The following is a 16759-nucleotide window of genomic DNA, read 5'->3' on the forward strand; positions in this document are numbered from 1 at the left end:
AGTAAATGGCCAAAATAAAATTTTAGTGTATTTTCAAATCAATGAAAGCTAATTTTTTTATTTTAGCCATTAGACGCGTCATCAATTTTCATCCAAAAATGAAAAAATAACGGTAGAAACTAAATTGATACAGTACTTAAAGGTTAGAGAACAAATTGACATAATTGAAATGTTATGTATCAAATTAAAATATGGTGTATAGGATAGAGACCACATACATAATTTATCCTTATTTTTTTAATTATTTATTTATTAATAAAGTAGAAAGAAAGTAATAAAATAATACCCAAATTTTTAACACATTAGCCGTATTAACAAAGGAGAAGTAACTATAATACTAAAAAAAACAAAAACAAAAACAGAAAAAAACAAGTGTTTTGGAGATGATATTTTTAGGTGATGGATTTCCGGATTGAGCAGAATAGGGCCTGCCATCACTAGAAATATGAGGTGATTTGCCTCAAAAGCCACGTGACAAAAAATATAAACGTAACAATTGGACATAATCTTAAGATGAGTGGAAAAAAAATGATCTTCTTTGAATAAAATTAAAAACAAAAGAAAAGAAAAACAAATTAAAGGAAAAGATTTTGTGAGGTGGAGCCAAGTAGTCCTAAGTTGACATGGATACACGTGGATTCTCTACTACATACTGCAGTGCACGTCGTCTGCATTGTTTTCTTTTCTTTTTTTGCTAACAGTCACAAACTCTCTCTCTCTCTCTCTCTCTCTTACAAGCTACAATCTCTATGTGTCTCTGCCAGAAGGACACAGATTCCTAACATTCCTATTTCTGTTTCATACATGATACATGTATCTATCTAGATACATGTTCATTTTCCTTAGAGATTCTCTCTCTCTTTCTCTCTCTCTCAAGAGAGATAGAGAGAGTTAAGCTAGGTCAGCTCAAACAAGCACCACTCTGTCATGTCCCAAAAACCTTTGGTTTTTCGCATTTCTAGGACTAACCCACTTCCGCAAATCTCTCTCTCTCTCTCTCTCTCTGTCTCTCTCTCTCTCACACATGACCCACATTCCAACTCAGGGCAATCTCCAAGACCCTTAATTTTTTTTCAATTCTTTTTTCACTTTTATACAATTTTTTTTTTTTTGAGATTTTCCATTAATGTCCTCTGCATTTCTTCAATCTCTAATCTTTGCATATACTAAAGGAAAAATACATTAATTTGAACTCTTTTGATTGTTTCTTCAATTGAAAACAAAAGCAGAAAAAGCCTGCAACCCAGAAACTCCTGCATCAAGAACATATTTGTTTTTTGTTCTTCTTTTTCATTTTTTTTTTTCACATTTTAATTTCTTTTATGTTCAAAGCAGGATTTTCTGGTCTGGGTTTTTCAAGATCAATTTTGAACCTTTGAAATTGTATTATTTTTTGTTGATTTTTATTGTACAACTTAAGTTTTGAAATTTTACAGTCTATAACATTCTTTGTCACAAATTTTTTTTTTTTCCTTTTGTTCTACAATTCTTGGATTCATTGATTTCCTTCCCACCCTCATTTTGATTAAAGATAGAAACTTTACAATTGGGTTCTCTAAAGTTTTAGAGCATTGATCTGCTGGAAGAAAATTCTGAGGCTGCAACTTCCTTTATTCTGAAGGGTCTGGGAACCTAAGGTCAATCATATTGCATTGCAATTATAAATAAGGGTGGGCTTTCTTTGTTCAAAAAGAATCAGAAGCTTGATTCTTTTACTGGTTTCAAATTGAATTTGAGAGCACCCAGATTGAGAATTTGAGGAAATATAATTTGCTGAAACTGGAAGCTTTGGCTTTTGAGGAAAAAAAATACAGGTCTACCCATTTGATTATTGGTTATAACACTGCCAAAGGGATTGTTGTTGTTGTTGTTGCTGCTGTATATGTTTAGAACATTCTGAGGTGAGAATATGGGGTGCATTTGCTCCAGAGGAGCCTCAGACGCTGAAAAGATTGCTGATTGGGAGAGAGCGCAGGAGCTTAGTAAGTCCACAGTTCAAGTGGTAGCTCCAGCTCCCTCTAAGAGACAGGAGGTGGTAGTAGAGGTAATAGGTGGTGGAGGAGTTGATGGTTCATTTTGTCCAAAATCTAAGGCATCCTCAAGAGTGAATTCGGGGTCTATCACGTCAGCAAAGGACACTGAAGAGAAGAAAAAAAGGATTGTGGAAAGACCAACCAATGGCCATCACCAAAGATGGGCAACAATGGATTTAGGATCAAGTGGAAGACATTCTGAGGTGTCTAAGATAATTAGCACGCCCCAAAGTGGTAAAGGGGAGCAAAGTGCGGCTGGGTGGCCGTCTTGGTTAACTGCAGTTGCAGGAGAAGCCATCAAAGGTTGGGTGCCTCGACGCGCAGAATCGTTTGAGAAGTTAGACAAAGTTAGTTTTCTAATTGATCACTTCTTTCAATGTCTCTTATTGAGTGCAATGTATGCCTTGTTTTATTATGTTGATAATGTTTTGATTGTATCTCTTTTTGAGATAGGCCTCTACTATTGAAACACTGTCCTTGTTTGTTGATGTCAGTGACCGTTTTGAAAGAATAGTTTTGTCATCATGTTTGAGACTTGTATGCGATCTTGTGATACTGATAGGTATATGGATTTTAGCATGAGAATCATATGAACCATGAACTAGGAACCAACAAAATCCTACGTATAAATGATATCTCTATATCATTTTCTTTAAACTGCATGAGAATTTTTTCTCAGGAATAAATATTTCTTAAAATGAGATACTGATGAAAGGAAACAAAATTGGTGGAGTGGACAAGCTTATATATCTTAACTTGATAGAAATATGAGGTTCTTCCCATTTTAATAACTAAAATAACATATCAAAATTTATTCATACAAAACAGGATGTGAAAGTATTGCAACTCCTTAAGATTTATAGTAAGAATATATTGACTATAATTGTTATTTCCTTGAAAATGCTAAGTTTAATATATATATATATATATATGTTGCTTACATGTTGCTTAAGTGAAAATTGAGTAGTTTGGGGGAGAAAAAAAAATGAAGGGTTAGCAATTGTAGCTTCAATCAGAGTAAGATATCTCAATATAGTGATAAATATTCAAAAACTTTGAAGTTTTTTTCTTCCTTTTTTAAGTTCTAAGTGAAATTTGAGCATGGCAGTGTTATCAGGTACTAAAATTATCCTCTTTACTTGGTAGAGGTATCGTTTTCTTTTTGTGGTATAGGATTTTGATTTGTAGTTATAGGCTCGTTCAATATCTTATATATTGATGTCCAGATGGGATGCTATTAATGCAGATTGGACAAGGAACTTACAGCAGTGTATATAAGGCTCGTGACCTTGACACTGGCAAAATCGTTGCATTGAAGAAAGTTCGATTTCTAAATATGGATCCAGAAAGTGTACGTTTTATGGCTAGGGAAATCCATATTCTGCGTAAACTTGACCATCCAAACGTTATGAAGCTTGAGGGAATAGTTACATCAAGGATGTCAAGCAGCTTGTACCTTGTCTTTGAGTACATGGACCATGACCTTGCTGGGCTTGCAGCAACACGTAGCATCAAGTTTACCGAACCACAGGTACCTTCTCTTCTATCACTTTTAAAAATTTGAAGGCATCCATTTTGAGCATGGTTTCTTAATGCAAAGGGTGTTCAGGCCCAAAAAGAAAAAGTATATGGTGGACCTACCAGATTTATGTTTGGACTGTAATATACTAAGCAGTTAATGGTAGACATTTCATAGTTCATTAAGAGCTTTCCTAATCTCTTTTTCAACAATTAAAAAGATTTTGATGAATTTAATTTATTTTATTTTAAAAAGAGAGATACACCTAGCTAGTTGAAGTAGACAAAAAGAAGAATATTCAAAGCTATATGGAGGTTTTGATTAAATTTATTTTGCCTTGGGCATTTTTTCACTATGATCAAGATACTATTCTTCTGCCTTGTCTTTTTTTCTTGTTCATTATTTCTTCTTTTTATTATTCATGGAAATAAATCAAAAGAAATGAGGGGATTCACTTTTTCAACAAATACCAGAAGTTTGAATTTTATATGCACTTGGCATCTCTTCTGGTCCACATACTTCATGCTCTGTAATTTTCATATGGGGAAAAGATTGACATGAAATTTTCCTTTTTTGCTTGTTCCATTTAACAGATTTCTTTGCTCGAAATGATGCTAGTCTAAAATTGATATTTATATGATGTGCTTGCAGATTAAATGTTACATGCAACAGTTGCTTTGTGGCCTTGAGCACTGCCATAGTCGTGGTATTCTTCACCGAGACATCAAGGGTTCAAATCTTCTGATTGACAATAATGGAGTTCTTAAGATTGGAGACTTTGGTTTGGCCACCTTTTATGAGCCTGATCAAGAGCAGCCGTTGACAAGCCGTGTTGTAACTCTGTGGTATAGAGCACCTGAGCTCTTGCTTGGGGCTACAGAGTATGGGGCTGCTATTGATATGTGGAGCTCGGGTTGCATCCTAGCAGAACTTTTTGCTGGGAAGCCTATTATGCCTGGAAGAACAGAGGTAATCCCCTTATAGGATTAAATTACTTGGATCATATGCATACTTTGTAGGGTGTAAAGAACATCATCATCTATGCTCGTTAAGTATCATTTCCTACTTTCTATACCCGTAAGTCTGCTAATCAGCACTGAGAACTCAGAGCTGATCCTGGTTTTGAATTTGTGTTAATATAGTAGTAACATAAAAACATATCATTTACTCCTTCAAATATTTTTTAATGGTGGTGAATAACATCCCAACTATTACTAGGTGGAACAAATGCATAAGATTTTTAAGCTTTGTGGGTCACCCTCTGAGGACTACTGGCAAAAATCAAAATTGCCTCATGCAACTAGTTTCAAACCTCAACATCGATACAGGCGTTTTGTTGCTGACACATTCAAAGACTTTCCCTCTTCTGCTTTGGCTCTTGTTGATAAGCTCCTTTCAATAGAACCAGAGAAACGAGGATCAGCTGCATCTGCACTTAGAAGTGAGGTAACTTTGAGTTTCCCTTTGTATCCCTTGGACCTTACGCCTAACTTGAGGTAATTAACCTCATTTATGTGTGTTTCAATTATTGGATTTATAATTTGGACTTTTCCATTTCAGTTCTTCACAACAAATCCCCTACCTTGTGACCCATCAAGTTTACCAAAATATCCTCCAAGCAAGGAGATTGATGCCAAGCTTCGAGATGAGGAAGAAAGAAGGTATGCTTTGTTGGACATTGTTTCAATAGTTGCAAAGACAACTAAAATTTTAGTAAGAATACCATATTTCAAATCAATTGTTCCTCACATAAAAATAAAAAAATATTCAATTGTTTTTCATATAAATATTAGAATAATGATATTAAAATTTCATTATGCTTAAAATAATTAATATAACAAAATAAACATATTCATTCTATTAGTTATCTTTCTAATTACATAAAATAAATAACACAATGTCAGTTCCACATACATACATACATTCATACATACATATATATATATATATATCACATGTCAAGGAATCAGGAAATTTTAAGGTTTAAAATTAATTTTTAGTGAATTCAGAAATGTTTAATTTTTTTTTTTTTTTAGTTTTTGTGTCAGTTTTTGTCAAAGCAACTAAACATGAGGAATAATGTCATATTGTAAATCTAATATTATTATTCCAACTAAAAATTATTTCTTAAATAAAGTTTATAAAAATAATCTTATAAATTCATTTAATATAAATAACTAATGCACAACTATAGATAATTAGTATATACATTTACTCTATTAACTGATCCAATGAACTAATAATTTGATATAAATGCAAACTCTTTGAAGTAGATGCCTAAATAAAAAGAACTTCAAGGAATGTGCCACTTGTAGATTTTGTGTGGAAATATTAATTTGTGTGGAAACCTCAAATGTAACATTTTGCAGAGCTTGAAATTAGAGTCCCTTTTTGTAGATTTTGTTGAAATTTCTAGGTGGTGATGCCTTGAAATTTTATTGGGATGTTGCAATAAAAGCAGTCTTTTTTATTTCAGGAGAAAAGCTGAAAATGTAAAAGGACGTGGTGCTGATTCTGTGAGAAGGGGTTTAAGAGACGCCAAGGCAGTGCCAACACCAGAATTCAACGCCCAGGGAGACGTTTCTTTGAAGGTATTTTAAGGCTTGAATGACAACTAATTATTATTATTATTATTATTGTAATTTTCATTTCACTTATCTGGCTAACTTAAACATGACAGGGGCAGACTAATCCCAAAACCTCTAGTCACAAGTACGATCCCACGGAGGAAAGCGGGTCTGGTTTCCGGATGGAGCCACCTAGAGGAGCTAGGAAGAATGGCTTCACTCATTCTAGTTCAGTGGCACACACTAGTTTAGTAGGATCATCACTGAACAGGCCAGGAGCCCCTGCAAGATACAATGGTGAGTCAAAGGCACAGAAGTCTCACATGCCTCCAGCAGCTGCAGACCTGTCCAATTCTCCGCATAAAGATGAAAGAGTAGCTAGAAAAGAACCTGGAATGGTAATAACTAACTTTTTTCCGCTCATAATCCTTCCTTAACTATATACTTTTCTTTCACAAGTCAAAACTGTGGACCTGAAAACTAATACATGAACTGTTGGGCTATCATAACATAAGCTACTTGTGACAGCACTCAATTTTTAAAAAATTGTGTTGCCTAATGTGGTCGAAAAATTTATATAATAATATTTTGACGAATTTGTAAGTTTTCTTTATATTTAGCCAAGAATTTTTACAAATTTTTCCAATGGAAAATATACACTTTTTTGTACATTTATTTCCTGATATTGAGTTATCACCAAGTATTTAAGATTACTGAGACTCTCCTCGTTTGATTACAGGGATATGTACCAAAGAAGAACAGAATCCACTACTCTGGACCATTGATGCCTCCAGGAGGAAACATTGAAGATATGCTCAAAGAGCATGAGAGACAAATCCAGCAGGCTGTTCGTAAAGCACGACTTGACAAGACCAGAACCAATAAAAACTACGATGGTTACCATTAAAGAAATGTTTCATGATTCTCAAAATTTGAAACTTCTCTTCCTTGGTAGGAATGGATTTTCTATGACCTGGCTGTTCTGACCAGTGAATTTATCGTGCATGCCAGCCGGAAGCTTCTTTCGTGATCACCACATACTGAATAGAGATAATATGCCACTAAGGTTTAAACCAAGAATAAGGTGATTATAGTTCTGCCCCCCCTACCTCCCCTAAAGAAGAAAAGAAAAAGAAAAGAGAAGAAAACAAGGCATTCAGACGGTTGTATGTGCTGCGGGGTTGCTTTGAAATTGTCAAGTTAGAAGGATCTGTGATTATTTCTTTGGTTGCTTAGACATTATGTGCAGGTTTTTGCTTTGTATAGTAGAAAGGGTTTGTTCAATTGAAGCCAGTATATACATGCAATGTATAAATATTCATTTTCTTTTCATGTATTTTACGTGTACTTACGAGAAAGGAATATACAGAATTTTAGTCAGTGTGCTAATCTGTCAACGGTTTTGGGCATTAGTTACCAGCTTTTGATGAGTAATAAATCTTAGATCTTAAATTTTATTTTTTGGTCAACATTAATTACTGGTTAAAAGAATGAGGTATAAAGATGAGAGGAGGTTTTGGGGGAAACACTGAGAAAAGCACTTTTTGGGAGCCCTATGGTCCGTTTGGTAATGTTATTCTAATAATGTTATTTGTATTTTTTAAAAATACATGTGGTTAAAAAAATGTGTAAAAATACGTATAATAATGTTTAAACACTAAAAATTATTATTTAAACAACGATAACAATCGGCCCCCAATTTCTTAATAGATTCTGAAATGATTTGTTACATTTTCTATGGTAGCCTATACAAATTTTGCAAACAATGTAAAGACATCTTACGGGGAAGCTGGGAAAAAGAAATACAGAATCTGACAATTACTCAGTTCTGGTCTTGCCGAGTCTTGGGAGAGGAGCTAGATACTTTCCTAGCCTAGTCATATTTTCCACAAAAATGTTGCCACAAGTATAAACCTGCACTGCTTCTGTTGATGGATCATCAAATGGCTGCAGAAATTAGTGAATGCTAATGCAGTTTGATCAGTGTGCATAATCATTGTCATTTGGATTCAGGGATTTAATATTTTTGGCCATCACCTGCATCCTACTGACCTTTTCTCTCTGATGGTGCCAACTCTTGCTAAAATAATGTTGATCATTTAGTCAACATTAGAAACATTCTCACCTCCTTCATGAATAACTAAAGTGCATACGTACAGGCGGTACAGGATCCAGCTAAGAGGTGCTCAAATTGTTCAAGTTTAGTGAAGGAAAACTATTTTCCTTATTTCAGTCTGATCCTTGGAAAGACAGCAATAAATCCTCTTGCAAATATTCTAACATGGGGGGTTCTGGGGGTAGCCTGAAGTGTGCGTGTGTGCGTGTGTATTGCCAATAAAATAGGGAGAGAAGCTGGTGGAATTCAAACCTCAGTGCCCAGGAACCCCAAGAGGTGCTGGATCCATTTGGGTATCCCTTGCACCTAACCTATTGAATCATGACTACTCTCTGTGGAAGTTTATTTCAAACCAAAGGAAATCACTATCATCATTAGACTTAAACTTCCCCACAAGTATTTCTGATGATGTCTAAAGCTTGTAGCACTAGAGCAATTAGCCAATTACAGAAATAAACTGCATCACTGTTACAAAGCTATTTGAAATTGCTTAACTTCTTATCAATGAGGTAACCTAAAGAGTATCATTACATACAAAAACATATAAGGTTCTCTAATTATAAATAAAATAAAATAGAACCGGAGGAAAAAAGAAAACAAAAGGCTTAAGAAACAGAAAGAAGATCTACTGATTTGAAAAGCCAGAGAACTTTCTGTACAATTGGCTTTGCTAATAATTTGATTACATGTCTCCCTTCAACTCTTCGATTGGTTTTTATTTAGTAAACAAGCATAGGCTCATCCAATAACTACATATCTTGCTTAGGCTTCCGGCTCAATTCTGAATAGTGACCACCCATTAGTTGCAATATCTCCTCCCACAAACCTTCTGATGAAGAATCTGATGAAGCCCCACAAATCAAATTTGAGCTGCAAGCAGCCACATACCAATAATCAGATTCTATCTCCTCTCTCAATTGGTCCAGCTGCCACCCAGCATAACCAACAAAGAATCTGAAATCCTGAGGCTTAAGAATACCCTTCTTTACCAACACTGCGGCTTCATCCAAACTGTTTCGAGCACCAAAGCACAGGCCAGGGATCACCTCTTCAAATCCAGGAAGCTTTGATTTTTCCCCAGTTTTTAACAAAAACATGCTTGCCTCAAGAGGTCCCCCAAAATGCAAGGAACAATCAGAAAAGGTGGTTGCTAGATCAAGATTAGTGGGTTTCATGTGTTTGATCTTTTTGTGAAGTGGACGGTTGATTACAATCCCAAACGGGCCTTCTTGTGGGTGTCTGGTTCCAGATCTAAGAAGGAGAACAACAGTTCTCTCGAAAGTTCGCACTCCATCAAGTTTTTCTGTGGCGACAAGGACACAGCCAGTCTCAGGTACTGGAATAGGATGGGCCCATTTAAGGCCAAGAGGTTTGGACTCATGGGGCTTCACATCCTGGTTGTGAGTATCAGTCTCTACCTTTTCCGCCTGCAAAATAATCATTTTGAGTATGAATTTTAATTCTAAAAAAGAATAAAAGTGCTTTTTACAGTTTATGAAGCATGATTTTGAACCATCTTGTCTACTTTGTTAAATCACATGAGCATTCAACATTTACAAGTGGTTCGCATAACCAAAAAGGGGGCCCGAAATTTCCAAGAACCTTATAGATGGAGGTTAATCTCATCTAATTGAACTCTCAAAGCAATATCCACCACAATTGCAAACTGGTAGATTTGTGCCAGGCATCAAAACCTAATGAACCCCAGAGGAATCAGATTATAAGCAGGTGACTTTTTGACCCAACAACCCAGCACTGTGCCAGCTCTTAAGGCATGTAAGGAAATTTTTCACAAACTATCCAAATTAATAGCCTTACCCTCCTGTGGAAGGCTAGATAATTAAAAACAACAAACCAGACAAGCCCATAACGGATGGGGTCAATCTAATACAAACATTAGCACTTCTAAAAAGCTCTCAGCGCCTTAATGTTGTACATCACATTGAGTGAAACACATGATACATTTGGGAATTTACAAATAGTACCATTCAATTTCGGGAAGATAACAGCTATGCTAAGAGAGAAGAAATATATCACCTGCTCCCGAGCAAATAGGTTTGCTCTGAACTCTCTCCAGTCCAAGCTTGTACGCTCAGATTTATTGGAAGCAGTGTCATTGGATTTGTTTCCATCAGAAGAATTGTTCTTTTTCTTCCCATCTCCTTCTGGAATAGAATGATCACCATTTCCTATATTTCATTAACAACAAAATATTTCTTATTCGGTCACATTTAAGTATTCAATTTTAAGTTATAAAATTACAAAAATAGATCAGATCCTACTCCATGCTCAATCCATATGAACGTTAACATCTGCACTATTGGTGCGGACACCACATGATAGCACATCTGTAGAGATTATCTTTATCATTTATGTTATCTTTATTTAGGTTTATCTTTAGTATTGGATTAGTATTTGAGATTGTTAGGATTATCGTATTAGTATTTGAGATTGTTTAGGATTTGTTTAGGAGAGTTTATCTTTATCATTGTAATTCCTCGAAGCTGTATATAAAGCTCCAGATGGTTCCTTTTTGTATTTTACAGACTATTATTATTATTATTGAGATTATTTGCAGAGATTGCATTGTATTTGTTTGGTGGTGATTCCAAACACCTTAGGTGGGAAGCCTAAGGTTCTATGGTAGGACTAATCTAGGTGGGAAGCCTAGGTTGTCCTACATCAACTATTTTGCAATAACGTTCCGTTTTGCATTGAAGAAGAACACATTCCGATTTCCATAGTTGACACACCTAGAATCAATTCGTAAGAATGACCAGAAAAAAAAAAAAAAAAAAAAAAAAAAAAAAAAAAAAAAAAAAAAAAAAAATCCACACTTTCATGAATCATAATCCTCAATCAATATTCAAGGTCCCTCAATCATCTTTGCGCATGGAATTTGTGACTAATTGGAAAACATCATAAATCCTCCAGTGCTACCCTAAATTCTACCCACAAAACTGGATGTATTGTCTTTATAATGGTAGGACACTATTTTTCCCAAAGAGTAGACAATAACTTAAGCAAGGTATAGGCATACAATTCTAGTGGAGTTGTTACCTAGTATCGACAGCAACTACGCACCAACATGTCAGACTCTGACATGGTGACCAAAACATGTCTTCTATCTGAAGTGGTGGAACACATTATTTTTCAGGAAGCAAGTGTATATTTAATTAAGAAAAATATTAAAAATGAAATTAAAGACTCAAAAAATTTCATGAAAAAATCTTTTGCACCTGCGTCAGTTGATCATTTAACATTTTCACAACAAAAATAAGTAGTGGTGGAATTTATAAGAAGCCAATGATTCTTTTTATGGGAGAAAGAGAAACATTTAAGTGAACAATGATATAAAGCCTTAAAGAAGTATCAGCCAAATATATCAATATAATCAGAGACAAGTATAATAGACTATTACTAACATGTGAAGAAATAGAAGAGAGACGATAAATTTCCAATCAAAATAAGCTTATGCCAAAGATTACACCAAGGCCCTATCTGTTTGCTAATCATACAGTCATACAATATTTTAATTGTCTAAATTACTGTTAAATTTTAAGCTAAACTTGTAACAGGACTACAAAAAAAAAATCACAAAACTGGGAGAAAAAACAAGGGAATAGTAATAAAAGATGACGGTGAGCTTGAATAAACTATTCATGAGAAGGGGATATGGTCAGAATCCCACCCCTGTATATATAGTAGTAGAAAGCATGCAGAGAAGTGTGTCTAAATAGTGTGATTGCATTATACCTATTAAAAGAAATTGAAAGAAGAAAAAAAAGAATCTGTAAAGCAGAACATGCTTTATGATTAATAATATTAACCAAAGTCAATGGGAAAAGAAAGATCGATAAGTGTAACTCGAGCAAAAAGATTTTAAGAAGAGGATTATAAAATATGAATGCATTGATAAGAAGAGAAGTAGCATCAGCTTAAAAGCAAAGCTCTGAGAAAGATGGCTTAGATTGTTTAGTCATATGCTAGAATCACAACTATTACTTGCAATATGATTCACAAACAAGGTGCCAGAGGCAAGAAAAAGACCCTAAAAACAAAGGATGCAGTGGTAAGTAAAGATGTGCAATAGAATAAAATATTATGCAAGACAGTAAACTGGCAATAAGAAAATCCATACAGCCATATGTATACTTATTTTACGGCATTAGTTTAACAAAGCTACAAGCACACATGCATGCACATAAATGCACGTGTACACATGCACACACACACACACAACATCACCTTGCAGAATTTTTGGAAGGCAAGGCATCAATTATGACAACTACATGTTTTGACAACGCGCAAACATCTTTTCTTTCATGTCGGCATTATCCACATGCACATGTTCCCACAATTTGTATGTATATATATATATATATATAAACAAAGTATTCTCAATGTCAAGTATATCAAAGATGCTTTCATAATTGTCCCTGCTTAAAAGATTCGTAGCACCAAACTATAACAACTATTAGTTTTGTTTTACAGAGTATCATCAAGTAAGCTAAAAATAAAGAGGCATAACATTTTTCTTCATTTCATTTCTAAAGCCTTTCTTCTCAAGCAAAAGAGGTAGTTTCTGGTCCCTCATTCCAAATCATCACTCAAAATCTTAATCAAAAATCGCTAGCTGCATCTCCTGAATGAGATTGATTAAATTTGCCCATGCATTCTTTTGTAATCCAAAACGCCTTTAGAGACCAGCTTTTACAATCTGGTCAATCACCTATCATATTAAGGATGAAGAGAATTCTAGGATATGGAAGCATTGCCTATTGCTTTATTAAACTAGATCTAGGAGACAAAAAAATTTTTAGTAGAGCCAAGTTATAAGCTGTATGAAGTATGATCAGCTAACTGTCTAGAATCCGGTGCAAGAAAGTGGCACCGGTCAGATGCCACAAAATGTGCTTTTGTATAGATCAACAAGCTACAAAGGCAAAACCTTGTGCATTGAGAGATCATACATAGAATATGAGTTTGCTCTTCAAAGTATAGAAACTCTTAACTCTAGTCTTCTAGACATTTGGGTATGAGATTGAAGAAATCTCTAACAACCAGATAGACAAGCTTCAAAATATAACAACTCCCAGAATGTGATCCTCTACAGATTTAAAGATCAAACAATATATATTAATCACATAAAAACAACCCTGAATGAGCTTTGGTTCTGCAACTCATATCATCCACATGGGGCAAAATAAAATCCATAGCTTTCAAATGTCCAAATGCTATCAGGTCAGGTTCTTTCAGTGATTCAGCAAAACATCAACAGCTATCCATTCTGCTTCCAGACAACAGAACATCACCACTCAAATCATTTTTTCCCCTTAGAAAACATCATGTCTCCACATTAATGCTACTAAATCAACTAAATAGAAACAAATATAAAGAAAGAAGAAAGGACAAGAAGTGTGTGATTATTGAATTACAATGTCTAAGACTCTATAGCCTTTTTCTTTTTCCTTTTTTCCTTTTAAATAGATGACTCTTAAGGCCTATAATTCAACAGCACTACCATTTTTGACTGCCTCAAACACGTAACAAAATATTCAAATCTCAGGTTAAACTAGTCCATTTAGCTAAAAAACCAACCTGGGCAAGTTTATTCCAAGCAATTTGAAACCTCTAGTAGATCCGGCCCTTATTTTTCCACTATAGATTAATTAACTTTACAAACCTTAAGGAGAATTTTTTTTTTTTTATGTAATCAGAAACCTTCCGCTTTCAAATCAGTCCTCAATGCTACATAGATACCTAATATAATAAGGTAATTAACCAACTAACTTGCCTGCTCAATATCTAAACGGTCTCAAACCAACAGTCACTCTCTCACATCAAGCACCAACATATTTAACAACCCACAATAACAATTCTGTTTACCGTCTCTTCCCACAGCCTCTAATAAAAATTGAACCTTCTGTGAATAATCTCACATGTTCAAACAATTCCAGTTCCATTTGCTTCTAGCTAATAATCTTAATTGACACACTCTCTGACACCCAAAAAGCCTTAAAAATAAAAATAAAAATAAAGTTTCTAGTTTTTGTTGATGGGCATTTTCGAACATAAAAATTCTAACTTTCATTTTTTTTTTTCAAGTCCTTTAGTTTATGAGTTTTTGAACATAAAAACCATTCCTTTCAAAAACCCTCCGACATGTCAGCTAGCAAACAGAACTAAAAAAGTCAACCTTAAACAAAAATCAAACACCATAAGACCCAATAAAAAACACATACATCAATCAAACCCAGAAACGAAACCAATTCGAAGAATCCCAGGAACCAAAAATCCAACAAAATCTCAAGCAAAGTAAAAAAGAAAAAGAAAAAGAAGAAGAAGAAAACCCAATACCGGAATTTTCATGATTCTTCTTTGCCATAGCTCTAACAGCAAAGGAAGAAGAAGAAGAAGTGGAAATCCTGCGTCTCCTCAAAACCCTGATCTCAAAGACCTTGCCTTTACAGTCAGCTCCGCTACAAGAATTGGGTTTTCCCAAGTTCCAGGAATTGGGTTTCTCGGAAAACGAGTTCCTGAGAAAGACTGGGGTCCGGGTCGTGTTCTTTACATGATGCACTGCCCACAGATCCATCCCTCTTCTTCCTCCACCACTACCCCCAAAAGATTTTGTTTTCCCTGAAAACCAAATTCCGATTTTATCTCAATCTCTATGTGTATGTTTTCTTTTCTATTTTCTTTTTCTCTTTCACTGTTCGACGTTGGGAACGATGAGAAAGTAAAGGAAGGGTGAGATAATCAGTAACGGATATATATAAAAATATATATATATATTTTTTATATATATTAACAAAAAAAAAACAAACAAAAAAAAAAAACAGAGAAAGAGAGAGAGAAATTGAAAGCGAAATAGAGAAAGAGAATATGCTTTATTATAACCGAATTGTGTATGTGTGTGTGAGAGAGAGAGAGTGACTGTGTTTGTGTTTGTGTTTGTGTTTGTGTGTGTGGATGGGTCTGATTCATGGGGTGGCACTGGTGATGAGTGTGGAGGATTTTGTTTGTTGTGCGCATTGTGAGCTCACGTTAGTGCTACTTTGAGTGCATCTTGCATTAATGTGCGCCGGCGGGTAATTTGAGGCCCCACTTTACAACTATCATTGGTGTCTGTTCCTCTCTCTCTCTCTCTCTCTCTCTCTCATGGCTAAAAGAGAAAATCTAAGTACGCCAAAAGAAATTGACACTTTGTTCATGTGTCACAATTATTAGTTATAAGCTAAGAAGTGATATAAGTGGCTAAAATGAAAATTAGTAAAATTTTGCTAACTTAAGAGGTGTGAAAAAGGTTTTCAATTTTTTTTTTTGTATGTTACATTACTTTGGCTAAAAACCAAGTATGTTAATAAGGTTTCTAAAGATGTTATGTGTTTTGGTGAGAGATAGGAATAATTAGAATAATGGGACATACACAAAAAAAATTGACAATAGTTGAGTTGGCAAATATGTACTAGTTTTTATTTCAAACCAATACAAACATTATTTTTTTTACTTACTTCTAACAATCTGCAACATCAGTGAGTGTCAAATTTTGTGTGTCTACTGTCTATAGACTTTCTTGAATAATTATCATGTTAATAGTATCTGTGGAGACAATTTTTACTTCAAGGTCAAGAGTTAAACTATGTTGTAACCTTAGGCAATTTTGTTGTCCCAAATGGAAAATTACTACTAACAATTTGCAACATTAGTGAGTGTCAAATTTTGTGTGTCTACTGTCTATAGACTTTCTTGAATAATTATCATGTTAATAGTATCTGTGGGGACAATTTTTGCTTCAAAGTCAAGGGCTAGACCATATTGTAACCTTAGGCAATTTTGTTGTCCCATATGGAAAAGAGCTCCTCCCCTCTTCATGCCATATATGGGATGAACCAATGGTGATAGAGTACCACTAGTTTGGTTAATTTTTCAATTTATAAGGTCCTTAGAGAGGTTATCTGAATGGATTTTGTTAAAATAAAAAATCTCCAAAATATATTTATTATTCAATTGATTAAAATAGGTATGGTGGTCTGGTGGAGTTGTAATTAGTGTGAGAATAAGTTAAGACAATACAAGTTTCCTATATATAACTATAAGTTTGAATCAAGTATATATATATATATGTATGTTTAGGTTGGATTCAAGTTACACTTGGTGTAATTTTAAGTAATGTTACACCATTCAATATTTTTTAATAAAATGCCAATTTTGACAAATCTACCTTTGAATTACATTATCTTCATATATTTTTCATACTTGCAAAATTTCAAGGTGATCGAATATCAATAGCCATGTCATCAATTAATTGTTTAAATTTAAGTTTTTGTAGTTTAAAATAATGCATAAAAAATAAGTTTATGGATGAAATGGTAAATAACATCCGATTAGTATGAAAATTGAGCATGTTAAGAACATATAGAACATGTAATCCAACAGTAAAATTTCCAAAATATGAATTTAATAACAAGTTATTAGGTGATATAATATTACTTAAAGTTACACTAGATGTAACTCTCTC

At 34.3% G+C, this 16759-nt stretch overlaps 2 protein-coding genes across 2 annotated transcripts; one reads left to right on the plus strand and one right to left on the minus strand.

Moving 5' to 3' along the window:
* Positions 1–848: 848 nt before the first annotated feature.
* Positions 849–7502, plus strand: LOC112006540 (probable serine/threonine-protein kinase At1g54610). The gene is made up of 8 exons (XM_024038818.2): positions 849–2380; positions 3280–3564; positions 4204–4521; positions 4771–4998; positions 5113–5213; positions 6029–6143; positions 6233–6517; positions 6859–7502. The coding sequence occupies exons 1-8, from the start codon at positions 1910–1912 to the stop codon at positions 7024–7026; spliced, it is 1971 nt and encodes a 656-aa protein (XP_023894586.1). The 5' UTR covers positions 849–1909; the 3' UTR covers positions 7027–7502.
* Positions 7503–8701: 1199 nt separating this feature from the next.
* On the minus strand, positions 8702–15016 carry LOC112006541 (uncharacterized). The gene is made up of 3 exons (XM_024038820.2): positions 14596–15016; positions 10273–10424; positions 8702–9662 (listed from the first exon to the last, which is right to left on the minus strand). Exons 1-3 carry the CDS (start codon positions 14831–14833, stop codon positions 8985–8987), a joined length of 1068 nt encoding a protein of 355 aa, XP_023894588.1. The 5' UTR covers positions 14834–15016; the 3' UTR covers positions 8702–8984.
* Between the last annotated feature and the right edge of the window lie 1743 nt (positions 15017–16759).

Source organism: Quercus suber, unplaced genomic scaffold (genome assembly GCF_002906115.3).
Source record: "Quercus suber isolate HL8 unplaced genomic scaffold, Cork oak 2.0 scaffold_218, whole genome shotgun sequence".
NCBI lineage: Eukaryota > Viridiplantae > Streptophyta > Magnoliopsida > Fagales > Fagaceae > Quercus > Quercus suber.